The sequence below is a fragment of the Gadus morhua genome, chromosome 7 (genome assembly GCF_902167405.1).
Source record: "Gadus morhua chromosome 7, gadMor3.0, whole genome shotgun sequence".
Classification (NCBI taxonomy): domain Eukaryota; kingdom Metazoa; phylum Chordata; class Actinopteri; order Gadiformes; family Gadidae; genus Gadus; species Gadus morhua.
This window is the reverse complement of record NC_044054.1, coordinates 30,337,075-30,356,215: the sequence shown is the minus strand read 5'-3', so window position 1 is coordinate 30,356,215 and position 19,141 is coordinate 30,337,075. Positions and strand designations below refer to the sequence as shown.

Below are 19,141 nucleotides of genomic sequence, written 5' to 3'. Positions count from 1 at the left end.
CTCACTACTTCCTCTGTGTGCAAACCCCTCTCTTTCCTTCTTTTTTCTCTCCCTCCCTTTCTGTAGCTATGTATTTTGTTTTTATGTTGTTGTTGTGGTTAACGCTCATGTGTATCTGTCTATTGACTGAGAACAATTTCGCCAAGGGGACAATACATTTCTATCTATCTATCTATCTATCTATCTATCTATCTATCTATCTATCTATCTATCTATCTATCTATCTATCTATCTATCTATCTATCTATCTATCTATCTATCTATCTATCTATATGTATGTATATAAGTACATACATTAACATATGTTTATATATGTGTGTATGTATATAGTATGTTTGCATATATATATATGTGTATACATGTGTTTTTGTCTGTGTGTTTATCACACTGTGTTTTGATTACATTTTTTTTTTAATTTTCAGTAAACTATAACAAGTGGCATGCAAACATAATTATCATCAACCCAAACCTTATATTATCGTTTATGATATTTATTTATCATTTAGATATCAGCTAACCCTAACATACATTATCATAATTATGTAGATAGCTTTCAATATCTCATTATTTAACCATAACTCATGTTATCATTCATAAACTCCAAACATGTTACCATACAGCTCAAACAATTATAATACAACTCAAAACAATATTATAAAGCACATTACTTGATAACATAACATGATATACATAACAAAGATGATGATAGTTATCATAATAATAAAACAACAATGATAACAATGATGGTAATTCATGAGGACTCTTGTCTTGTAGTATATGTTCTTTATTCAGGTTCAGGAGAACTCTTATCTTGTAGTATATGTTCTTTATTCCGATTTAGCAGAACTTTTATCTTGAAGTATATGAGTTATTAATTAGGGGGACTCTTATCTTGAAGAATATGAGTTATTAATTAGGGGGACTCTTATCTTGAAGAATATGAGTTATTAATTAGGGGGACTCTTATCTTGAAGTAGATGAGATTTGTACTAGGGGGACTCTTATCTTGAAGTAGATGAGATATGTACCAGGGAGACTCTTATCTTGAAGTAGATGAGATATGTCCTAGGGCGACTCTTATCTTGAAGTAGATAAGATATGTACCAGGGGGACTCTTATCTTGCATCCATCAGGTCTGATGTTTGTTCCACCATTGAGTCATCGTGGGATTCTGGAGCGGCCTCAATAACAGCCAGGCTGAGGATGAATACATGATATCAGATGAACACATGATGAAATTACTATTGCGCCACACTTCTATATGCAATGGCTGTACTACCTCAGTGAATGAATTCATGAGAATGTTTAGAAATTTGAATGTATCTAATCTGCTGTGTTGCATAATGATATTCTTAATGTGAATGTTTCTACCCTGCTTTAAGGGTAATGTGTTGTAAGGTTAATTTCTAGTATATTTTAGTTCAACTGTAACCCTAACACTAATCCTCTCTACAATTTAAATTCCTTTAACCATAACTCTACATAACTCTTATTATAACTTACTTCTCTTTAACTCTGATATTCAAGTTAACTAACTTCTCTCTCTATCTCTGAATTTTAGTTCAAATTGCTGACAGCACTTGTGTGCTATTCTCTGTTCCTCCTTAAGACAGGAAGTGGAGGAGAACAGAAGGAGAAAAGAACCCTAATACCTCCTACTCCTAACCGAATCTACTAACCCTGCACTACCCTACTAACTCCCACTCCTAATCGAATCTACCAACCCTAGACTAGCCTACTGACTCTAAACTACCTCCACCCAAACCTACTAATGGTGCGTTTCCACCGGAGGGTGCGAGTCGGTTCAGTTCGCTAAGGTGTGGCACGGATCACGTTTTCAACGCCAAAAGTGGGCTTGACCCAGACCGAGCCGTATTGAGCTGTACTCGTCAAGCAGTACTCAGCCGTTGGGGTAATGATGTTGTGTTCCTCAATCCTCGGACGCCAGACTTCCGAGTCGAAAGTCGAAGACCTCCCAGCTTTCTTGCGGCATTTCTCGGAGGCAGGCCCCCTTTTTGTCTTCATCTTTCGGAATTCTGAGAGTAGACCGAGAGCAGTGATGACGCTCTCAGCAAAATGGCTGCGCCCATGAAGAGATTTATTTTCTTTGTATTTGTACCACGTAGGTCGCTTTTAAATGCTCTTACAAACTTGATTACATTGCTACTTTATTCTGGTCCCCAATTCATACATTGCATGGTCTTGCTGTGCGTGCAATACAATGTAAAGTTGTGTTGTTTGTTTTCGTGCTGGTTTTCTGAAGAGGCTAATGTAGCTAACAAAATTGAACGACTAGCCAATTGCATGACACAATCACAAAGACGAACAGGAACGCTATAAATGCTCCGAGACCGGAAATGACATCAAAAGTGCAACTCGGACGGCTGGCGTCCAAGGATTCAGGAACACGAACCGCACCTTCACTACTCCACCAAGCCTCACCGAACCGACCCGCACCCTCTGGTGGAAATGCGCCATAACCCTACACTACTGACTCTAAACTACCTCCACCCAAACCTACTAACCCTACTACACCGCCCTACCGACTCTAAACTACATCAGCCGAAACTTCCAAACCCTACACTAAGCTGCCCCACCCAAACCTACACCACCCTAAACAGTATAGTAAATATACTATCTACTACAGTATATGTATGTGCTATACTGTATAGCACATACATATACCATACCACATAGTATTGTATATATGCGATACTATCTAGTATAGTATATTCATATGCTGTATTATCTAGTATTGTACTAGGCACTATATACATATTGTGCCACTATACTACTTTTAAAACACAATACTTTATACTGCACATACTCACGGGGTTTGGAGGTGTTCAGGACCTGCCTGCACCCGGGCACTGGTTTCCACGGTGACCAGGTAGCTGTGGGAGGAGCCAGCCTCCGGGAGCTCTGTACGTGTTCGGTCGACCAAAACCTCAGGGGGGTGGTCCTCTGTAGGGGGAGAGGGACGGGCGGAGGGTGAGAGCGTAACCTAGGTAACCGGGCTGTCTGAATGACGGGGTTAGTGCGTTACCTAGGATACCAGGCTGTCTGCATGACAGGGTAAGTGCGTTACCTAGGTTACTTGGCTGTCTAAATGACAGGGTAAGTGTGTTACCTAGGTAACCAGGCTGTCTGCATGACAGGGTAAGTGTGTTACCTGGGTTACCAGGCTGTCTGAATGACAGGGTAAGTGTGTTACCTGGGTTACCAGGCTGTCTGAATGACAGGGTAAGTGCGTTACCTAGGTTACCAGGCTGTCTGAATGACAGGGTAAGTGCGTTACCTAGGTTACCAGGCTGTCTGAATGACAGGGTAAGTGCGTTACCTAGGTTACCAGGCTGTTTGTCGGTCCTGGCGGCTCTTGATCTGGTTATCGCTGTGTTCTCTCCACTCAGGAAGTTCTGCTTCAGCTGGGAGTACAGCTGCAACAACAGAACACACCGTTACATGATACACACCCTAACACAACAGACACCATGACAACACACAACACATGATACAACACCACACAATACACATCAGGAAACACCAAGACTCAGCTGGTTGAACCAGTTCGAATCAACCAAAAGCGTTTTAAACCAGTGAGAACCAACCAGAAGCTGTTTGAATAACCAATGTCATTGCACTCTGTCTGCACTCTGGAGATATCGTAACATCATATGATCAGTTGTAAATACATATTGTCCTACAATCAAACATTTTTTAGGAGACGTAATCAGATCATGGAGACCTGTTTGTGGGCGTGGTCCAGCACGTTGCCAGTAGCAACGGCTAAAGAAGTAAAAGAGAGTCTGGAGGTTGGCTCCGCCTTCCAACAGCCAATCATCAGCTGGTATCTGTTGACACACCCACAGCACACGTGACACACACACACACACACACACACACACACACACACACACACACACACACACACACACACACACACACACACACACACACACACACACACACACACACACACACACACACACACACATCTCAGTAAAAACATAGGGGGTTGCAGGGCCTAGTAACATGGTGGTTGTCATGGTGATGTGGTCCTGGTGACATGGTGGTTGTCATGTCAATGTGGTCCTGGTGACATGGTGGTTGTCATGGTGATGTGGTCCTGGTGACATGGTGGTTGTCATGGTGATGTGGTCCTGGTGACATGTGGTTGTCGTGAGGTTGTGGGCCTAGTTACATTGTGGTTGTCATGGTGATGTGGGCCTAGTTACATTGGGGTTAGGGTACGGGTGTTTGGTGTTAGATTTAGGGGTGATGGGTTTATGGGTTAGGTTGTTACAGGGGTTTGAGGTTAGGGTTAGGGGTTCAAGGATAGGGGTTATGGGGTTCGGTGATGGGGTAAGGGGGTTAGGGGTTGGATGATATTGCTAGGGTCCGATGCTTACAGGTCCTGGGAAGCCTGTTTGGGTCTGGCCATGCGGTATCCGGTCTTCAGGGCTGAACACAGCTTGTTGGTGGAGCTCCGGTCTGCGTACGGAGCCTCCCCTTAGAAGGCGACGTTCATACAGTTATACAGGGCTCATTGTAGACACACCTACCGTGTGTCCATTTATAGATCTATACTGCCTACCAGACAATCTATACACTTGGATCCAGTAATTCCTCGATGATCTACTGTTCTAGATAACGTTAGGTGAGGTTACTTTAATAGTTCTGTATATAGTATACATTATATACACTATGCTATTAGTAGTAACCATAATATACATGTATACAATAGGACTAGCATGTATAGTACTTATATATACTACTATATATTGTAATACAAGTATACTTCATATTATATAAACTATGGTAAAAGTAGTCCCCAGAGTTTATAAATAGAAATGAGTTGGTTAGATAGATAGATATTACCATGTTAACTATAGGACTAATGTGTATAGTACTACTATATACTACTGTATATTGTAGTACTAGCATATACAATATATTATATAAACTATGTTACAAGTAGTCCCGAGAGTTTATAGATATAGGACTAGTATGTATATACCCTAGCAATACTATATACCACTGTATATAGTAGTAGTGTATACTACATACTATATCGCCTACAGTACGGTAGTAGTCAGAGTACCCAGAGAGAAGATCTCCCACAGCAGAACTCCGTAGGACCAGACGTCGCTCTGCGTGGTGTAAACGCTCTGGAAGATGCTCTCTGGAGACATCCACTTCACTGGCAGGTAGCACTGCACACACACACACGCACACACACACACACACACACACACACACACACACACACACACACAGGCACGCACGCGCACACACAATTACAAACACGGTTACACAATTACAAACACACAAATACACAATTATAAAACAAACAATTACCCAATTACACACACGCACATACACAACTACACACACACAATTAAAAACATACACACATGCGCACACGCACCAACAGACACACACACACACACACACACACATAATTACACGTACACACACAATTTCACACACACACACGCACACACACACACACACACACACACACACACACACACACACACACACACACACACACTCCTCCCCTTTACATGGCTACAGATCAGATCGATGGGAGCTTCTGACTCACGTTTCCGCGGGCGACGTAGCTTGGATCCTTGTGGAGGTCATGTGACAGACGCCAGTCTCCCACCTTCACCAGCCCCCCCCCACACACCAACACATTCCTGGCTGCTAGGTCCCTATGGACACACTACACACACACACACACACACACACACACACACACACACACACACACACACACACACACACACACACACACACACACACACACACACACAGTGATCACTCTGTACAAGTACGGTGTTTCGCTGTAAAAATAGAGGAAGGAAACAGGAGAAAGGTTTGTGGATGTTAGAGGATGTGACATGAGAAGGTTCCTAGGATGCTAGAGGAAAGAGACATGAGAAGGGTCCTAGGATGTGGGAGGAAGGAGACATTAGAAGGATGCTAGAGGAAGGAGACATAAGAAGGGACCTACGTTCTTGGAGGACAGGAAGGTCATGGCCTCGGCCACCTGGTGGCTGAAACTGATGAGGTCCTGAAGGGTGAGGCTAGAGGAGTCACCATGACGACCAGGATCAGCATCCCCTGGAGAGAGAGGAGAGAGCTGATGCACAAAATACATCCATCACCTAGCATCTATTCCCCCATGCACCACTGCTGTAGATAACATTAGGCTAGGTTATGTAGGTACGGTTATCTATATTATAGATACGTATTATATGATGTGGATAACATTAGGCTAGGTTACATAGGTACAGTTATCTATATTATAGATACGTATTATATGATGTAGATAACATTAGGCTAGGTTACATAGGTACAGTTATCTATATTATAGATACGTATTATATGATGTAGATAACATTAGGCTAGGTGAGGTCTAGGTGAGGTTCTACATTAGCCTGGCTATTGCCAGACCAAGCTCAATGGTAGATTGCACGTTGGTCTGGGGAAGCTGTTGTCATTTTCTTCAGCACAAGAGGCGTGATCAACCTCAACGGGCCCAGTTCTACTGACTCTGTACGCAATTGGCTGCTTGCCGTCGCTTCCCTGTCGTCATTGTGTTAAACCAGCCAATAGCGTGCCAGGGGGGGAAAAGCCAGCTTGGTGATTGGCTCTCGCAAAAACGTATCGAAACTAGAAAGAAATGTGTTGCTCTTCTCCAGACCCTTCCGCAGGGCGAACTCAAATCGCCGGCAGAATGGGGGCGGGGCTACCCAGTCTGGTTCTATATATCTATGCGGTATAGGTGTGTTTTATGTGTATATATAATATTGTATATGTCACGGTACCACACAGCGGGTCCTCAGGGCTCGGGTTGAGTTCAGGGTGGGATGGATCGCCAAGCGTCTCCATGGCAACACACTGAGCATCTCCATTCATCATGTCCATATAACCTCCCTCTACGGCCTCACTAGGAGAACAGGCAGGCCGACGCACAGACGGACAGACGGACAGACGGACAGACAGACAGACAGACAGACAGACAGACAGACAGACAGACGGACAGACAGACAGACAGACAGACAGTCATCTCATCTTGATCATTGCATCATTTTGCTGTGGCTCTATTAATCTCAACTAACCCTTGCCATGAGGTTACCTAACCCTGACCATGAGGTTACCTAACACTGACCATGAGGTTACCTAACCCTGACCATGAGGTTACCTAACCCCAACCATGAGGTTAACTAACTAACCCTAAAGTAACCCTGACCATGAGGTTAACTCACTAACCCTGACCTTTTGTCCTGGTGATTCTACCCGTTGTCTAGGTGATTCTACCTGTTGTCCTGGTGATTCTACCCGTTGTCTAGGTAATCTACGTGTTGTCTAGGTGATTCTACCCGTTGTCTAGGTGATTCTACCCGTTGTCGTGGTGATTCTACCCGTTGCCTAGGTGATTCTACCCGTTGTCTTGGTGATTCTACCCGTTGTCTAGGTAATTCTACATGTTGTCTAGATGATTCTACCTGTTGTCTAGGTGATGCTACCTGTTGTCTAGGTGACTCTACCCGTTGCCCAGGTGATTCTACCCGTTGCCTAGGTGATTCTACCTTTTGTCCAGGTGTGGGACTTCGTCGGTCAGTAAGCTGTGCTTGTGACGGTGCAGGTAGTCAAGCAGGTCACCGTGACCACACAACTCAGTTATCAGGAAGAAGGAACCTAGGAATATACAGACAGACAAACAGACGGACAGACAGACATGCCAATAAGCATGTAGAGGTACAATAGGTGCTAGGACGTATAACCTACAATAGGTGCTAGGACGTATAACCTACAATAGGTGCTAGGACGTATAACCTACAATAGGTGCTAGGACGTATAACCTACAATAGGTGCAAGGACGTATAACCTACAATAGGTGCGTAAGAGGGGTGTTTTTAGGAGGGTAAGGGAGGAGGGGATAAGGAGGGAGGTTATGCAGAATACATACATATATAATTACTAAAACTACTACTAGTCATATACTGTATAATGAGTCATGCTGTCATAATAACCAACTATATTACGCATAATTACAAATACTACTAATAGTAATATATAATACATATAACTGACGCTACCTATAGTAATGTATGATATATCCTATATATTTATACTAAATGACGGATATTCACTCGAATACATATGATCTATCTAGTAGAGTAGAGGTACCTGGGGGACCACAGACCCCCAGCAGGTTGGTGATGTTCAGATGAGGCCCCAGCACTCCGAGAACCTTGGCCTCCGACATCAGAGAGGACTCAGCGCTGCGCCCTGCTGGTCAGACAGTGCAATTACACATCACACATATTACACAAAAAGTGTTATATTACAAAAGTTACAAGTATTATTACCTAGTATCATGTTACACAAAGTGTTATGTAACACATGTTAAGGTGTTGCATCTCTGCCTAGCAACCAAAAACTGCCAACTACGTTCACAAAGAAAGGCAGACAAAGACAGCTAGATAGACAGACTGCTAGCCCAACTGAGAGAAAGACAGAAAGAAATCTATACCAACGGAGAGAACAAAAGGCAGGACGGGCAAACCAAAAGACAGACAGATAGACAGCTAGACAGACAGAAAGCTAGGCCAACGAACAGGCCGACATACGGGAAGGGAAGACCAAAAGACAGGCAGACAGACAGCTAGACAGGAAGACTAACAAATAGACAGCCATGCAAATCAACAGACGTTCAGACAGGCAGACAGACAGACGGGTATTTCACGTACGTTTCAGCATCTTCACGGCCACCCTGGTGCTGCAGTCAGACCAGCCGGTCACCGAGGCTTCGACGATCTGACCGAACCCCCCTGCACCCAGCGGAGACCCTGCAGACAGACAGGCAGCCAGACAGACTGTCAGACCATGTCCAGGGTTTAGGGTTTAGGGTTAAGGGTTAGCTAGGCTTCACCACAATCATGTCCAGGGTCAAGGGAGAGGCTTAGCTAGGCTTCACCACAACAGTGTCTAGGGTTTAGGGTTAGGGTTAGGGCTAGCAAAGTTTCACCACAACCTTGCCTAGGGTTTAGGGTTTAGGGTTTAGGGTTTAGGGTTTAGGGTTAGCAAGGTTTTACCAAAACCTTGCCTAGGGTTTAGGATTTAGGGTTAGGGTAAGCAAGGTTTCATCACAAGATTGTCTAGGGTTTAGGGTTAGGGTTAGGGTTAGTAAGGTTTCACCACAACCATGTCTAGGGTTTAGGGTTTGGGGTTAGGGTTAGGGTTACGTTTTAGGGTTAACGAGGCTTCACCAAAACCATGTCTAGGGTTAGGGGTTAGGGTTATTGGTTAACGAGGCTTCACCAAAGCAGGGTTTTACCAAGGATGACGCTGTCCCGTGGAACCTCCCAGGCTGAGGTGCTGGGCAGGAGGGCAGGGTCGACGTAGGAGTAAAGCTTTCCTTCAGATCCGGATGGATCCATGATTCTCCACATGCACTTATAGGGCGGTTTCTGCACAATGACAAAAAGGTTTCTGCACAATGACAAGAAGGTTTCTACACAATAACCAGAAGGTTTCTACACAATAACCAGAATGTTTCTACACAGAAACAAGAATGTTTCTGCACAATAACCAGACGGTTTCTGCACAATGACAAGAAGGTTTCTACACAATAAGAAGAAGGTTCTTACACAAAGCAAGAAGGTTTCTACACGTAGCAAGAAGGTTTCTACACAATAACAAGAAGGTTTCTACACAATAACAAGAAGGTTTCTACACATAGCAAGAAGGTTTCTACACAATAACAAGAAGGTTTCTACACATAGCAAGAAGGTTTCTACACAATGACAAGAAGGTTTCTCCATAATGACAAGAAAGTTTTTAAACAATAACCAGAAGGCTACATAAGAACAAAAATAAAAGGCCATAGAAATAAAAGCTTGATTAACTACTATATTTAATACAGTAATATCAACAATGTTACCTTTCTCCAGACGATGATGAGGATGATGAGGAAGACAAGAGTCAGGACAACCAGAATAGCGACGACCAATAACAGAATAAGAGGAATTCCAGCTAAACAGGAAGAAAAATAAGGCTTACATTTAGTGACTAGTCTGAAGTAGCAGGCTTACATATGGTCACTAGTCTGAAGTACCAGGCTTACAAGCAGTCACTAGTCTGAAGTAGCAGGCTTACATGCGGTCACTAGTCTGAACAAGCAGTCTTACGTGCGGTCACTAGTCTGAAGTAGCAGGCTTACGTGCAGTCACTAGTCTGAAGTAGCAGGCTTACATGTGGTCACCAGGCGGAGGTCCCAGGCCCGGCGGCCGAGCTGGTTCTTGGCCTCGCAGCGGACTGCGCTGACAGAGTGCAGGCTGGGCAGGACCAGCAGACTGTGGACCTGTCGGACCCAGACACACATTCCTTCATCTACCCCGGACCCTAGCACATGTAACCATAACCCTCTGTTAACCCCGGTAACATCAACCCGCTAATCCTCTACTTACCCTAGGTTTCTTGTTGCTAGGATCCTGTAGCTAAGTGACATGCTGCTGTATGTTGAGATTACAGCAAGCTACTGGATTATATATTACAGTTATGTTACTGTAAATAAACAGTACCTTACTGCCAGTACTTTACTATAATTTTACAGTGAAAAGTTTGGCAGTGTAGTAATAGGTTATGTGTTGCTTGGCTACATATTGCTAGTTTACATGTTGCGAGGTAACCTGCGGCTTATTTACGCATTGCTAGGAAATGCTTAATTCACTAAATGTAAAAGTTTTGTGTTGCTGGGGTACGTGTTGCTAAGTTAAGTGTTTTGTGTTTGCTTTGCTAGGTGACCATTAGCTATGTTACCTGTGTGAAATTTTGGTCTCCAGGATGAGAGACGTTGGTCTGAATCTCGACTCCATTGTAACCCGTAGAGAGATTCTGCCAGAGGTACGTCTTACCATCACACCTGTAGAGAGGAGGGGGGGTGAGGGGGAGAGAGGAGGGTAGGAGAGAGAGGAGAGGAGAGAGGAGGAGAGGGGAGAGGGGGAAATAGAGGAGGAGGAGGATGAGAGGAGAGACTGAATGTGTTTGGCGTCTGTGTGTGTGTGTGTGTGTGTGTGTGTGTGTGTGTGTGTGTGTGTGTGTGTGTGTGTGTGTGTGTGTGTGTGTGTGTGTGTGTGTGTGTGTGTGTGTGTGTGTGTACCTTTGCTGTGATTGACAGCTGTACCATTGAAGAGAAGGCGCGGGATCTCCTTCAACAACACACAGAACGGTCTGACGGCCGAGAGCAGCAGACTCCGATAGCTGATGTACCCTCGGGGGCGCTACACACACACACACACACACACACACACACACACACACACACACACACACACACACACACACACACACACACACACACACACACACACACACACACACACACAAACAACAAGATAAAAATAAGTGGTCAAACAGAATATGTTTTATTCAGTATACTGAGTCCCCATGGCAGAAATTGCAATGCATAAAAACAATGCCTGTATTCTGATGAGAGTCTGTAAAACAAGGCTGCATTAAAGGTGCACTGTCCATGACTGTAGCGCCCCCTATGGCCTGATTTGGACGATTACTGGACTGATTCATCCGTACATCAAGTTTGATGATGATGATTGTCTACATTTATCCCCCCTTTTGGCTCCTTGGAGCTCATACAAAAAGACACACACACACACACACACACACACACACACACACACACACACACACACACACACACACACACACACTGCTCACCTGTGACCTCTACGTTGAAGGTGACCTCTCGGAGCTCGTCCTGGTTGACCACGGTGGCGGTGTATGACCCACTCTGTTCCCGCCGGATTCCCACCAACAGCAACCTGCTCACATATCTGAGATGCGCCACATGCGTCAGGTTATCCGTTTAGAATTACTGCACTAACCACATTAACCAGTCAGGTTATCCAGTCAGAATTACTACACTAACCACGTTAACCAGTCAGGTTATCCAGTCAGAATTACTACACTAACCACGTTAACCAGTCAGGTTATCCAGTCAGAATTACTACACTAACCACATTAACCAGTCAGGTTATCCAGTCAGAATTACTACGCTAACCACATTACCAGTCAGGTTATCCAGTCAGAATTACTACAATAAACAGATTAACCAGTCAGGTTATCCAGTCAGAATAACTACATTAACCAGTCAGATTAACCAAAAAGATAAACCAGTCAGAATAACTGGATTAACAGATAACCAATCAGATTATCCACTCAGATTAACCAGTCAGATTATCCAGTCAGAATACCTACATTAACCAGTCAGATTAACCAGCCAGTCAGAATACCTGGATTACCAGATTAACCAGTCTGATTATCCAGTCAGAATAACCAGATTAACCAGATGACCAGACATCACCTGGTGCTGCTGGTCTTGGTGGTGGAGACCAGGCCGGTGTCCGTGGGGATGGGGTGGTCGCCATGGCGCCAGGTGATGCTGGGGGGGGGAAAGGCCACCACGTCTACCTGCATCTCCAGATCTCCGTCCAGGGAGCGGGAGACGTCTGGACCCCCCCGGGCCTCAGCACGCACGAAGCCTCGCTCTGTAGCATAACCATAACCAGAGTTAACCAGAGTTAACCAGTGTTACTCAGTGTTAACCATTGTTACCCAGTGTTAGCCAGTGTTACCCAGAGTTAACCAGTGTTAACCAGTGTGACCCAGTGTGACCCAGTGTGACCCAGCGTTAACGAGTGTGTGTGTGTGTGTGTGTGTGTGTGTGTGTGTGTGTGTGTGTGTGTGTGTGTGTGTGTGTGTTTGTGTGTGTTTTTACTTACCTAGTACAGTGATATTCACCCTTTTGGTAGTCTGGTCTTGCACCCCGTCCTCGACCAAACACACATAGACGCCTAAAAGAAACACAAAACAAACAAAACCACCTGACTTTGAATCTCAATGTCGGCCGAGTGGGTGGAGTCTAGACGGAGGAGTGGGCGGAGTCAGTGAGACATGGTGAGGATGTGATTGGTAGATACGCACCTGAGTCATCCAGTGTTGCCATGGAAATGTTGACAATTGATCGAATCTGATTGGGCAGGAATTCGGTCAGTGGCTCTATCACCTAAGGGGGAGAATTAAAGAAATGTATCGTTCTTAAGTTTCTTTAATTGTTTATACATAATTATGTTGTTGATTGTTCTAAAGTTTCTATCATTTATATAGTTATGACATTTAAAGTTATTGGGGTTAGCTTCTATAATTTCTGCAGACAGACAGGTAGAGTGTCACAGACAGCTAGCTGTCTTCAGAGGTACTCCCAGGTAAAGACAGACAGAGAGGTAGAGGGTAAGACATGTACCTGTCTGCGAGGGTAATCCCAGGTAAATACAGACCGACAGGTAGAGGGTAAGACAGGTACCTGTCTTCGGGGGTACTGCCAGGTAAAGTAGACCACATCGGGGCGATCTACGGTGCAGTTCACCATCAGAGCATCACCGACCAGATGGATCGGTCCGGACCACTCCATCTGGACCTCGAACACCTTCGGGACTGATGGAGAGACAGACAGACAGGCAGACAGACAGGCAAGCAGACAGACAGACAGACAGACAGACAGACAGACAGACAGGCAAGCAGACAAACATACAGACAGACAGACAGACAGACAGACAGACAGACAGACAGGTAGGCAGGCAAGCATACAGACAGACAGACAGACAGGTAGGCAGGCAAGCATACAGATCGACAGGCAAGTAGACAGACAGACAGAAAGACGGATGGACAGATCGATAGGTAGATGGACAGATAGACAGGAAGACGGGCAAGCAGGCAGACAGACAGACAGGCAGACAGACAGACAGACAGACAGACAGACAGACAGACAGACAGGTAGAGTTTCTCATCAGTATATCGATTTGTCTAAGGTGATCTGGGTGTTGATTTGACTAAACTTCAAAGAGATCAGTGTATTGATTGGACTAAAGTGATCAGTGTATTGATGGTTCTAATGTGATCAGTGTATGTATTGGTATATAGTGATCAGTGTATTGATTGGACTAAAGTGATCAGTGCATTAATGTTTCTAAAGTGATCGGTGTATGTATTGGTATATAGTGATCATTGTATTGATTGGTATATAGTGATCAGTGTATTGATTGATCTAAAGGGATAAGTGTATTGATTGGACTAAAATGATCAGTGTATTGATGGTTCTAATGTGATCGGTGTATGTATTGGTATATAGTGATCATTGTATTGATTGGTGCATAGTGATCACTGATCAGTGTATTAATTGATCTAAAGGGATCAGTGTATTGATCGGAGGGTCTGGGAGCGGACCTATGATGCTGAACACATAGTAGGTCCGAGATGTCTTCTCCTGGCCGTCGCCCCGGGCAACGCAGCGGTAGGGCGAGTCGTTGAGCGGCCCGCTGAAGCCCTGCGCGGCGTGGTACCGGACGGCCCCCACCGGCTCCCTGCCGTCCCGCTCGTACAGCGACACGTTGAGGCGCGGGTCGGACACCGCGCACGGGATGGTGCCCTCCTCCCCGACCTTCGTCACCGTCCCGCCGCCTCCCGGGACGAACCATTCCTCGGGGCCTACGGGGGGGGGGAAGAGAGCAAAGCGCTTGCACCCTGGGGAAGACGGAGCACATCTGCTGGGGTGGGTGTCCGTTTTTTTTGTTGTTGTTTTTTTACCGTGTCCTGGGATGAAGACGTCCAGACTCTTGGTCTGGCGGGACGAGGGCTCCTCGCACGCGTACCGCCCCGCCTGGCTCCAGCTGGCGTTGTGGAGCCGCAGGGTGCTGGTGGAGCCCTGCTCCTCGGTGGACACCCCGTCGGGGACCGCCTCCGCCGTGGGGAAGCGCCAGACCACCGGCCCCCACCCTGAACACACCTGTCATACCGCACACACACACCCCCCTCGTCTCAGGCAGGAAGGCTCTTTCACCCTTCCGTCATCGACCCGCCGGCATGCGGCTAGGGGCCGTGGGGGCTCGGTGAGCACATGGTTTCGCGTCGGGGAGGATTCTGCTCGTCACCGTGGCAGTCCCTCCTGGAGTCGCCACTGGTAACCACGGGAACACCTCGTTGTTTACTTCCTTGTGACCGTGGTACCACCTCCGCTATTTCTTCCTGGTAACCATGGTAACACATCCGCTAGTCCCTACTGGTAACTATTGAAACACCGCAGTTAGTTCCTACTAGTAACCATGGCACCCCACTAGGGTAGGGTCGGTAGAGTAGTAACTACAGGAAATCATTACAAGCGTTATCTGACTCCCTGATCCTCCAACAATTTGAGACATTCCGATCTGTGTAATTTATGCCGTTTGGGATTTGATTTGAAGGACACAAAGATCGTACTAAACTTTAAAAAGTAAAATGAAAGCAGATGAAATAAGCACGACGTGGTTAGTTTTGATCAGTAGTAGTAGTATGTTTTTTTTTCCACCAACCACAGTAAAGGAGGAGTTTGGATCAAGCTGGACTTCAGGGAGTGAGAAGTTTAACTCCAAAGAAGCAGCGTCTTCTGGACACATCTGGACCAGCAGCACTGGAGATGGGATGGAGAGGAAGGAGGTTAGAGTAGGTTAGTAGAGAGTGGGTTGAGTATGTCAGTGGTTAGAGTAGGTTAGTAGAGAGGTGGTTAGAGTAGAGAGGTGGTTAGAGTAGGTCAGTAGACCGGTGGTTAGAGTAGGTCAGTTGGCAGGTGGTTAGAGTAGGTCAGTAGAGAGGTGGTTAGAGTAGGTCAGTAGAGAGGTGGTTAGAGTAGAGAGGTCGTTAGAGTAGGTCAATAGAGTGGTGGTTAGAGTAGGTCATTAGGGAGGTGGTTAGAGAGGGTGGTAGTGAAGGTTGCGGTGGTAGGTGGTGTTGGTAGGGAAGGTGGAGGGGGTAGGGGATGTGGGTAGGTGGTGTGGGTAGGGAAGGTGGTGTGAGTAGGTGGAGTTGGCAGGAAAGGTGGTGTGGAGTAGGGCGGGAGGTTTCTCTTACCCAGGAAAAATGCCTTCAGAGTGTTCACTTCCATGACGCTCTAGAGAGAGAGAGAGAGAGAGAGAGAGAGAGAGGGGGTAGAGAGAGAGAGAGAGCGAGAGAGAGCGAGAGAGAGCGAGAGTGAGAGAGAGGATTTTCCACTCAAACATGTTTTCCTAGCGCCCTGATGGTTTGACCAGAAACACATTCCTGTGTGTGTGTGTGTGTGTGTGTGTGTGTGTGTGTGTGTGTGTGTGTGTGTGTGTGTGTGTGTGTGTGCGTGTGCGTGTGTGTGTGTGTGTGTGTGTGTGTGTCTGTGTGTTTGTGTCTGTGTGGCAATGAGTCAATTTGTTTGAGTTCCCAAAAGTTAATATGAAAAACGTTCTGCCTGCCTGTATTGCTGTCTGTCTGTCTCGCAAAACAGTCTGTAGGGAAGAAGACTGCAGTTGGTATCATTTATACAAAATCATAACAGACGGATAGAGACTACAGTAGAGACGGCAGATGCAGTAGAATACAGTTTCAGATGACAATAAATCCTGTACAGATATACGTATACAAATATATAAAAGTAGAAGTAGTGGTAGTAGTAGTAGTAATCGTAATTATATAGTGGTAGCAGTATTTGTAGTACTAGTAGTAGTAATAGTACTACTACTACTACTACTAGTAGAGTAGCAGTATATCTACTACTGGTAGTGGTACCTCTAGTAGAAGTATTATAGTAGCAGTAGTACTCGAGTAGAAGTAGTGGTAGGACTGGTAGTGGTACTTCTCGTAGTAGTGGTACTCCTAATAGTAGTAGTATAGTATTGAAAATGCAAACAAAAAGGGATCATGCTTCCTGACCCCTTTAGCCTGCGGTCATGATACTTTGTTTACATTTGTCTCTCCTCACAATGAACAAATGTTTCCCATCCCATGCAACAACCTGGCTGACAGACGGCCAAATCAACCCAATCACCTTTAGGTTCCTGAATGAGGGGTTAACTTAGACAATCATCACCACTCTGTACTTAAAGAAACCTCAAGATGAACCGTGTTAAAGTCCATCCAAACAGGACAACAGGGGGCGCTACATCGATGGATCGTAAACATGGAAGGAGCATTACTCCTCACCCTCTCTTGACATATGGGTATGACAGTTTGTACATGCATCACCAGAACCAAGCAGAGGCTATTCCTATGTTATTAAGCATATAAAAACAGTTTGTGACAAACTATGTTGACTTCGATAAATGCTGCGCATAATGCTGCTTTAATTAGGTTTGTAAGAACAATACAATACAACACAATGTATTTATGTTTGCATGTTTTTATGTATGTATTTGTTTGTGTTCTCTTCTTACCAGTGTGTTGCGCTCTTCATGTATTCAATCTGCATCCCATAATAATCCACCTCATCCATCTATTGCTACGGTGACTCTAGTAATACTCAAGCGTTTTTTAAGGGTCTCTTTAGTTTCTCTCTACTACACTTTGAGTTTAGTAGAGAGAGAGAGAGAGAGAGAGAGAGAGAGAGAGAGAGAGAGAGAGAGAGAGAGAGAGAGAGAGAGAGAGAGAGAGAGAGAGAGAGAGAGAGAGAGAGAGAGAGAGAGAGAGAGGGAGGGAGGAGGGGGAGGGGGAAGAGAGAAATAGAGAGAGAGAGAGAGAGAGAGAGAGAGAGAGAGAGAGAGAGAGAGAGAGAGAGAGAGAGAGAGAGAGAGAGAGAGAGAGAGAGAGAGAGAGAGAGAGAGAGAGAGAGAGAGAGAGGGAGGGAGGAGGGGGAGGGGGAAGAGAGAAATAGAGAGAGAGAGAGAGAGAGAGAGAGAGAGAGAGAGAGAGAGAGAGAGAGAGAGAGAGAGAGAGAGAGAGAGAGAGAGAGAGAGAGAGAGAGAGAGAGAGAGAGAGAGAGAGAGAGAGAGAGAGGGAGACTGAGAGAGAGGGAGGTCTGTTTTTGGTTTTCTCCGCCCCCCTGCCTCACATCTCCCACAGGATATGACCAGAGGGTAAGGGAATGTCCCCCCCAAACACACACACACACACACACACACACACACACACACACACACACACACACACACACACACACACACACACACACACACACACACACACACACACACACACACACACAAATGGTACCTCCAGATTATTGTTAACTAGAGTAGATTAATTTACCAGACGCTATTTAACTCGACTATTTAACCCGATCGAACTAACTTTAAGAGTAAATGATGTATAATATGTTAAAGTATTCTTTTTAAAAACTACAATCCAGATTCATACATAAATTCAAATATTTTGAAACATTGTACGCGGGAAACACACACACTCGCACACACTCACACACGTACAAAGACATTAGTGATATAAGAGCGCCCTCTGCTGGATACTATGGGTAGGTATTACATGCAACGGAATGTTGTACTGTATTAGTTAGCACATGTGTAATGTTGGTATTACGGTAGTTGTACTATGTTACTACTATGGTAGTACTGGTATACCAGGTTGGTACTATGGTGGTACTTTGTTAGTACCATCGGAGTACTGTGGTACTATGGTAGCACTATGGTAGTACTGTAGTACTATGTTAGTGATGAGTGGTACAGACACCGGAGTTACCCCCTTACTTTAGTGATGAGTAGAGACACCGGGGTTATCCCCCTACTCTAGTGACCAGAGGGGTCTTCAGTTCACCCAGGGGGTCAGTAGGTCCTCAGTTCAAGGTCTCACCTGAGGGACGGTGATCAGGGACAGGGCAGAGTCCAAGTCTCTGTCCTGGGGGCCATTCTACCATAGTACTGCAATACTTACACAGTATTGACATAGTACCACCTTACTACCCAGTACAGTACTACCATTGTACTGTATATAACCTAGCCCCATGTGTCCTATGTACACATGGACACACACACACACACACACACCGTTTTAATACTGTGTTACTTTGGTAGTACTGTGTCTGTGAACCAAGGTGTGACAGTAGACAAAACAAAGTCCACCTTTTATTACATAATGACCCAACAGTCTTTGACATAGTCTCCGTCGCCGGTCCTTTCCCTGTACCATTCCGGTTGAACAGGTGAAACCAGTGCTACATTGTTTCTCAGTGCCCTCATGTATGTGCACTTCCAGCTACTCACGGTATGCTCCATAAACAAAATACACCGAACATTTGATACATTGAACGTATACATACATACATACA

The 19,141-nt window shown here is 45.2% G+C and overlaps 1 protein-coding gene across 3 annotated transcripts; it reads right to left on the bottom strand.

The window, feature by feature from the left end:
* Positions 1-473: 473 nt before the first annotated feature.
* Positions 474-17,478, bottom strand: LOC115547975 (platelet-derived growth factor receptor beta). Of its 3 annotated transcripts, none has more exons than XM_030362511.1 (27): positions 17,301-17,478; positions 15,973-16,012; positions 15,438-15,535; positions 14,677-14,875; positions 14,317-14,577; positions 13,397-13,527; positions 13,018-13,099; positions 12,816-12,887; positions 12,398-12,581; positions 11,752-11,867; positions 11,177-11,297; positions 10,837-10,939; positions 10,270-10,378; positions 9,959-10,050; positions 9,353-9,485; positions 8,766-8,864; positions 8,203-8,307; positions 7,602-7,710; positions 6,837-6,958; positions 6,020-6,129; positions 5,606-5,728; positions 5,102-5,213; positions 4,410-4,509; positions 3,746-3,851; positions 3,341-3,437; positions 2,828-2,964; positions 474-1,197 (listed from the first exon to the last, which is right to left on the bottom strand). In XM_030362511.1, the coding sequence occupies exons 2-26, from the start codon at positions 16,004-16,006 to the stop codon at positions 2,828-2,830; spliced, it is 2,955 nt and encodes a 984-aa protein (XP_030218371.1). In that variant the 5' UTR covers positions 16,007-16,012; positions 17,301-17,478; the 3' UTR covers positions 474-1,197. The 3 variants fall into 3 exon arrangements, with proteins under 3 accessions (XP_030218371.1, XP_030218369.1, XP_030218370.1); XM_030362509.1 differs by having other exon boundaries at positions 2,832-2,964; positions 17,301-17,477; XM_030362510.1 differs by having other exon boundaries at positions 2,832-2,964; positions 8,203-8,304; positions 17,301-17,476.
* Between the last annotated feature and the right edge of the window lie 1,663 nt (positions 17,479-19,141).